The sequence below is a fragment of the Marmota marmota genome, unplaced genomic scaffold (genome assembly GCF_001458135.2).
Source record: "Marmota marmota marmota unplaced genomic scaffold, marMar, whole genome shotgun sequence".
Lineage (NCBI taxonomy): Eukaryota > Metazoa > Chordata > Mammalia > Rodentia > Sciuridae > Marmota > Marmota marmota.
In genome coordinates this window covers 56,804,520-56,811,850 of record NW_026000174.1, presented here as the reverse complement: position 1 = coordinate 56,811,850, position 7,331 = coordinate 56,804,520, and the positions used below count along the sequence as shown (strand labels likewise).

General features: G+C 36.8%; 1 protein-coding gene across 1 annotated transcript; it reads right to left on the bottom strand.

The window, feature by feature from the left end:
* Positions 1–5,953: 5,953 nt before the first annotated feature.
* Positions 5,954–6,898, bottom strand: LOC107134658 (olfactory receptor 4B1-like; the record flags this gene model as incomplete). Its single annotated transcript, XM_015476736.2, has 1 exon — positions 5,954–6,898. A coding segment is annotated over exon 1 (945 nt), but the record flags the coding sequence as incomplete, so codon positions are not given.
* Between the last annotated feature and the right edge of the window lie 433 nt (positions 6,899–7,331).

The window sequence follows — 7,331 nt, the reverse complement described above, 5'->3', positions numbered from 1 at the left end:
GATGGGGTAGAGAGAGAAGATGGGAGGGGAGGGAGGGGGGATAGTAGAGGATAGGAAAGGTAGCAGAATATAACAGTTACTAATAGGGCATTATGTAAAAATGTGGATGTGTAACCGATGTGATTCTGCAATCTGTATTTGGGGTAAAATTGGGAGTTCATAACCAACTTGAATCTATTGTATGAAATATGATATGTCAATAGCTTTATAATGTTTTGAACAACCAATAAAAAAAAATAAAAAAATAGAATAATCTTGTGAAGTTCATGCTAGTGTAAGGCTCATTAAATTTAGTCAAAAAGGGTGTTCACAGAAATTCACAAGCTTGGATTTTGGATTGTGGCTAACAGGCAATTGGAACAGCCTAAGAAATTTCAAAAACTGAGCTCTCAAAATTTAACTTAGATTAAGATCTTTGACACATTCTCAAAAGCTTACATACAAATGGCTAATAAATATATCAAAAATGCTAAATATTGCTAGTCATCAGGAAATGCAGGTCAAAACTACACTGAGACACTATCTCACCCCAGTTAGAATGACTGTTAATAAAAAAATAAATGCCGACGAGGATGTGGAGAAAAAGAAAAAGTAATTCTTACAAATAATTGCTGGGAATGGAAATTAGTACAGCCACTATCGAAAACAATAGGGAGACTCTTCAAAAACCTAAAAATAGAACTACCATACAATCTGCTATCCCATTCCTGGGCATAAAGCCAAAGGAAATTAAATCAATATGCAAAAGAGATTCCTGCATACCCATGTTTCTTGTGGCACTACTCACAATAGCTAAGATATAGGATCAGCCTGTGAGACCATCAATGGATGAGTGATAAAGAAAATGTGATATTTATATAACATATATATATATAAACCAGTTATATATTTTTATATATCACATTCATATATTTATAGATTATATTTATATATCACATTTATATATATTGTATAATATATATGATACATGTATATACATAATGGATTTGTTATCTGTGTGTGTTATTTTCCCTTTTATTGTATGTCCATTTTTTTATACATGACAGTAGAATGTATTTTGACATATTATACATATATGGGAAAAAACTTCCCTTTCTTCTGGTTGTACATGATGTGGAATTACACTGGTTGGTTGTGTATTCAAATATGAACATATATGAACAGAGGAAAGTAATCTCCAATTCATTCTACTAATTTTCCTACTCCCACTTCCCCTCCCTTCCTTTCCTTCCCCCTTGTCTAGTCCAAAGTATTTTTATTTTTCCCTATCCCCCATATTGAGAGTTAGTATCCACATGTCAGAAAGAACATTCATCCAGCCTTTGGTTTTTTTGGATTGGTTTATTTCATTTAGCATGATAGTCCCCATTGATCCATTTACCAGCAAATGTCATAATTTCATTTTTCTTTGAGGCTGAGTAATATTCCATTGTGTATACAAAACACATTTTCTTTATCCATTCATCTATTAAAGGGCACATAGGCTGGTTCCATAGTTCAGCTATTGTGAATTGAGCTGCTATAAACATTGATGTGGCAGTGTCACTATAATATGCTGATTTTAAGTCATTTGGGTACATACCTAGAAGTGGGATAACTGGTTCAATGGTGGTTTCATTCCAACTTTTCTGAGGAATCTCCATTTTGCCTTCCAGAGTGGTTGCACCAACTTGTAGTCCCACCAGCAATGTATGAGTGTACCCTTTTCCCCACATCCTCACCAACATATATTGTTGCTTTTATTATTGAAAAATTGCCATTCTGACTAGAATGAGATGAAATATCAGTATAGTTTTAATTTGCATTTCTCTAACCATTTTGAACATTTTTATATATTTATTGACTGATCGTATTTCTTTTTCTGTGAGTGCCTGTTCAATTCCTTTGCTCATTTATTAATTGGGTTAAAAAAATAAAATATTTTGGAATCAACCTAATAAAAGAGGTGAAAGAACTCTACAATGAACACTACAGAACACTAAAGAAAGAAATTGAAAAAGACCTTAGAAGATGGAAAGATCTCCCATGGTCTTAGATAGGCAGAATTAATGTTGTCAAAATGGCCATACTATCAAAAGCACTATACAGATTTAATGCAATTCCCACTAAAACTCTAATGATTTTCTTCCCAGAAATAGAAAAAGCACTCATGAAATTTATTTGGAAAAATAAGAGACCCAGAATAGCCAAAGCAATCCTTGGTAAGAAAAGTGAAGCAGAATGCATCACAATACCAGAGCTTACACTGTATTACAGAACTGTAGTTACAAAAACTGCATGGTATTGGCACCAAAATAGACATGTGGACCAATGTTACAGAATAAAATACACAGAGGCAAATCCACATAAATACAGTTATCTCATACTAGAAAGAGGTACCAAAAACATACGTTGGAAAACAAGACAGCCTCTTTAACAAATGGTGCTGGGAAAACTGGAAATCCATATGTAGCAAAATAAAATTAAACCTGTATCTCTCACCATTCACAAAACTCAACTCAAATTGGATCAAGGACCTAGGAATTAGACCAGAGATATCATGTTGGCTTAGGAATCAGCTTCCTTAATGAGATTCTTAAAGTGCAAGAAGTAAAATCAAGAATCAACAAACGGGATAGAATTAAACTAAAAAGCTTCTTCATGACAAAGGAAACAATCAAGAATGTGAAGTGGGAGAAAAACTTTGCCACATGCATCTCAAATAGAGCATTTATCTCCAGGATATATAAAGAACTCAAAAAACTTAACACCAGGAAAACAAATAACCCAATGAATAAATGGGTAAAGTTAGTCAGCTTTTAATGGCCATGACTAAAATACCTGGCCAGAACAATTTAAAGAAGGAAAAGTTTATTCGGGCTCAAAGTTTCAGAGGTTCAGTTCATAGTGACTTGACTCCATCCCTCTGGGCCAAAGGTGAAGCAGAACATCGTGGCACAGTGGAGGACAGCTGCTCACCTCATGGTAATTAGGAAGTGGGGCAGTGTCCAAGGACAAAATATAAACCCCAAAGGCACCTAGTGACCTACTTCCTCCAACTGTGCCCATCTGCCAATTATCACCACACAGTTCAGTAGTCCTTTCAAAATGTTAACCCATCTACTGGATTAATCCACTTATTAAGTTATAGCTCTCATAATCTAACCATTTCACCTCTAAACATTCCTGTATTGTCTCACGCATAAGCTTTTGGAGAACATCTCTTATCCAAATGGTAACAATAGAATAGCAATCAGATTTAAAGAAGAAACAAATTCTATTACGTGCAGCAAAAAAAAAAAAAAAAAATGGAACTGGAGACCATGTGTTAAAGCACTATAAGACAGGCAAAGAAAGACAAATATCATGAATTCTTCTCAAATGTGGAAACAAAATATATAATGAAAAAAAGTCACCTTGAAAGTAGAATAGTGATCACTAGGGACAGGAAAGCAAGTTGGGAAAAGGGGGAAGGAGAATGGATACTATATGATCAGTGTGTTTTATATGCACATATGGAAATTTCACAGTGAATCCCATTAATATATACACATCAAACTGTGTTAAAAATCATTTTTAAAAAATTAACATGAAGAGATGAAAGTGCTCATCTTGAAAGTGTTCAAGAAGAATCTATGAGATTAAATTAACAAGGATCACATATGGGCCTCAAAGACTGTGCTCAACAAGTTCTTATGAAGCACCAACAATGGGACCAATACTTAGAGCTGTGAAAAGGAGAGGCCTGCCCCCAAGCTTACAGTCTAATGAGAGAGATACACACAGTATATTTAATCAATAGGGCAAGATGTCATATAAATATAAAATGACAGTAGAAGGGAGACATAATTCCACCCAAGGACAAGGGAAGTGGCACAGGTCTTAGAAAGCTGGTGACTTTAACCTGGTCTTAAAGATGCATAGGGAATTCCCCATGGAAAAGGGAGGCCCAGTCATTCCATGCATATCCTCAGGGATTAACAATGGACATCCATGGACAAGGATGAATGGAGACAAGGGAAATGAAGGTTTCCTGCTGCCTTTAAAACCTCTACTCACCTCCAAGTTCAACCTGCACTGACAGGAGGAAGGGAAACCCCTAAGGCACACCACGATGCTCTCTCCCTCTGTAAGAGCTCCTGCCTGCCTTGTTGCAACTCATCTTCAAGGAAAGGTGCAAGGATCCAGGGAAAATTCAGTGCAACTTGTGTGACTCCAAAACCAAGAGGGACCAGTTTTGTGATAATCTCTAAATTGTCCATAATGTTAAGAGACAGTGTGGTGACATGGAGATTCTGAGAAGTTAAATAACTTCTGCAATCTGTGTATGGGGTGAAGGTGGGAGTTCATAACCCACTTGAATCAAAGTGTGGAATATGATATGTCAAGAAATTTGTAATGTTTTGAACAACCCACAATAAAAAATTAAAAAAAAAAGATTTAAAAAAAAAAGCTATTTTCGTAAATTCTTTTAACTGAAAAACACTTATGACAATTACAAGAGTGCTATACATTTTGGTAAAATCTATAGTCTTTCCACTCTAAATTTAGTATGAAAATTATTACTTGCAAGCATCAATAAGCAAATGACTTTTTTGTTTTACCTTAGAGTAACTAGTGCAGTGCACTGTTTATGTAGGATCAATACAAAAAAAAAAAAAAAAAAAAGAAGTTAAATAACAACATAGACTGTCTCAGCTCCCTTCACCAAGAAGCAGCAATGGTCACCAAAAGAATGGTATTGACAAGGTCACTTACAATAAGGGACAGAGGTCTGGAGTACAAACATGTGTGGACATAATTGCCACCCACCTGTCATTCTTCAAGTTAGGGAAAAAAGCATTTTCTCACATTCTATATTTTTACATCCGGATGAGACTAAATATGATGTTCTTTTGTGAAAACATTTGACTTCATATTTTCCTAATGATAGGTATAATCTATGTCACTTTAATATTACATTTGTTTATCAATGTTGGACACTGTGAGAGGACCAATGACTATCTTTTGTGCCGACAAGACCCTGAACTGATTGCTCTGGGGACTTTTCTGGTAACCTTGTTCAGACAGTCTATGGTACCAGATTCCAAAAGTCAATCAGACAAATAGAAAAATTCAAAGTTTTAGGTTTTTTTAAATATTTATTTGTAGGTATAAATGGACATAACACAATGCCTTTATTTTTATGTGGTGCTGAGAATCGAACCCAGGTCCTGCCCGTGCTAGGCAAGCACTCTACCGCTGAGCCACAATCCCAGCCTCAGTTTTCAAAAACACATTTTTCCACATGAAAAATAAAATTAGTAACCTCATACCCAAATAAACCCAATAATTTATCACGTAGTTTCAGTTTTCTAATGATGTATAGGTGACTGTCACATAGGAGATTAAAGAAACAAGGAAGAAAAAAAGAACAAGTAATTTTAACCTATAAATCATTTTCACAAAGGTGCTTTTGGACAGGAGGGATAACTCTTAATGATTAAAAACACAGTAAAATAACTAGGAGTAACAACAATTAATTAATTATTTTAAATTATGTAGCACAAAGAATATTGAATTTTCCCAGTACAAAGAGATACTAAGTGTCTTAAATGATGGGCATGCCAATTATCCTGATCTGATCATTACACCATATATTCATTTGTTGAGATCTCACCCTGTAGCCCATAATTGTGTACAATAACTAGGTGTCAGTGAAAACTACAAATGTGTTTTTTAAATGTATTCTTTGTGGTTGCACTTGATTTGAGTCTTCATATTACCAAATCCAAGATATCATTGGAAATCATGGAGCCAACCAAATGTCATAAGGTTCAATGGAACACCTTGGATTCCAGGGAGACTTTTTGTTAAGAAAATTCATAGCAGCAGCCGATGAGGTCTTTACATCGATTCCAGCCATTATTAAATATCTGACAAAAGGCAAAATCCATTTCAACAAGAAAATGCTTTTTTTTTAACCCTATCTCCATCCTTCAGTTTTCTTTTCATTCCATCCCTGGGTTCTCCTTCTGGCCCACAGCTTCCTCATGGCGACTTTCACCTCTGCGTTTCTGAGTGTGTAGATGATGGGGTTCAGCATGGGGGTGATGACCGTGTAGAACACAGCCACCAGTTTGTCCCCAGTGAAGGTGGATGACGGCCGCATATAAAGGAAGATGGCAGGTCCAAAAAACAAGATGACCACTGTGATGTGAGAGGCGCAGGTGGACAGGGCTTTGTGCCTCCCCTCTGCAGAGCGGTTCCTCAGGTTTAACAGGATGACGATATAAGATGACACCAAAATGAGGAAAGAGCACAGGGCAATTAATCCACTATTGGCCAATACAGTCACCCCCTCCACAAAGGTGTCCTTGCAGGCTAGCTTGAATAAGGGACGGAGGTCACAGAAATAGTGGTCCATCACATTGGGACCACAGAAGGGCAGTGGAATGGTGATGAGAACCTGAATTATGGAGTGAATGAAGCCCCCCAGCCAGGAACCAGCCACCAGCATGTGACACAGTTGACAACTCATAATGTTCATGTAATGAAGAGGCTTGCAGATGGCCACATAGCGGTCATAAGCCATCACCACAAGCAGGAGGATCTCAGTGACCCCAAAGAAGTGGAAGAAGAATATCTGGGCCAGACAGCCCTTCAGGGAGATGGTTTTGACCTTGGCAAGTAAGTCAGTGATGAATTTAGGGACCACAGTAGAGGAGTAACAGATCTCCACCAGGGACAGGTAGCTAAGGAAGAAGTACATGGGGGAGTGCAGACTCTTACTGACACTGACCATCACAACAATGAGGCCATTGCCCACCACAGTGGCCAGGTACACGGGGAGAAACAACACAAAGCACACTCTCTGCACCTCTGGATCCCGGAAAAGTCCAGTGATGATTAACTCAGTCACGTTATTTGCACAGGCCATGTAGACTCCATTCAGGTGTGCTAACACGGTATAACAGGAGATCTATAATAAAGCAAACAATGATCATAACATAAACCCACCTCATTGAAACCATTTTAGAGAGCTAAAACAGCTAATATGAAAACATCTGCTGATCCAATAGACATGTTCAGCATTAAATATTAGCAATCTAAAATTTTATATTGTTTTTATTTAATTTTTGCTATTAGAAAAGGAAAGTTCAGAGAAGTGATTAGTTTACCAAGATCACAAAGAAAGTTTTGAATTCTGAGACTCAAAACCAATATCTCTGACTTCAAGTCCAGGAATCTTTCTAAATCGCCACAGAATATTCTGAATTTGAGAGCCACTCAAATTATAGCCTATATTTCTATCATCTATATTGTCTTCTGATAGCTCGTCCTCTGGGAGAATTCCTTGGACTTACTTCTAT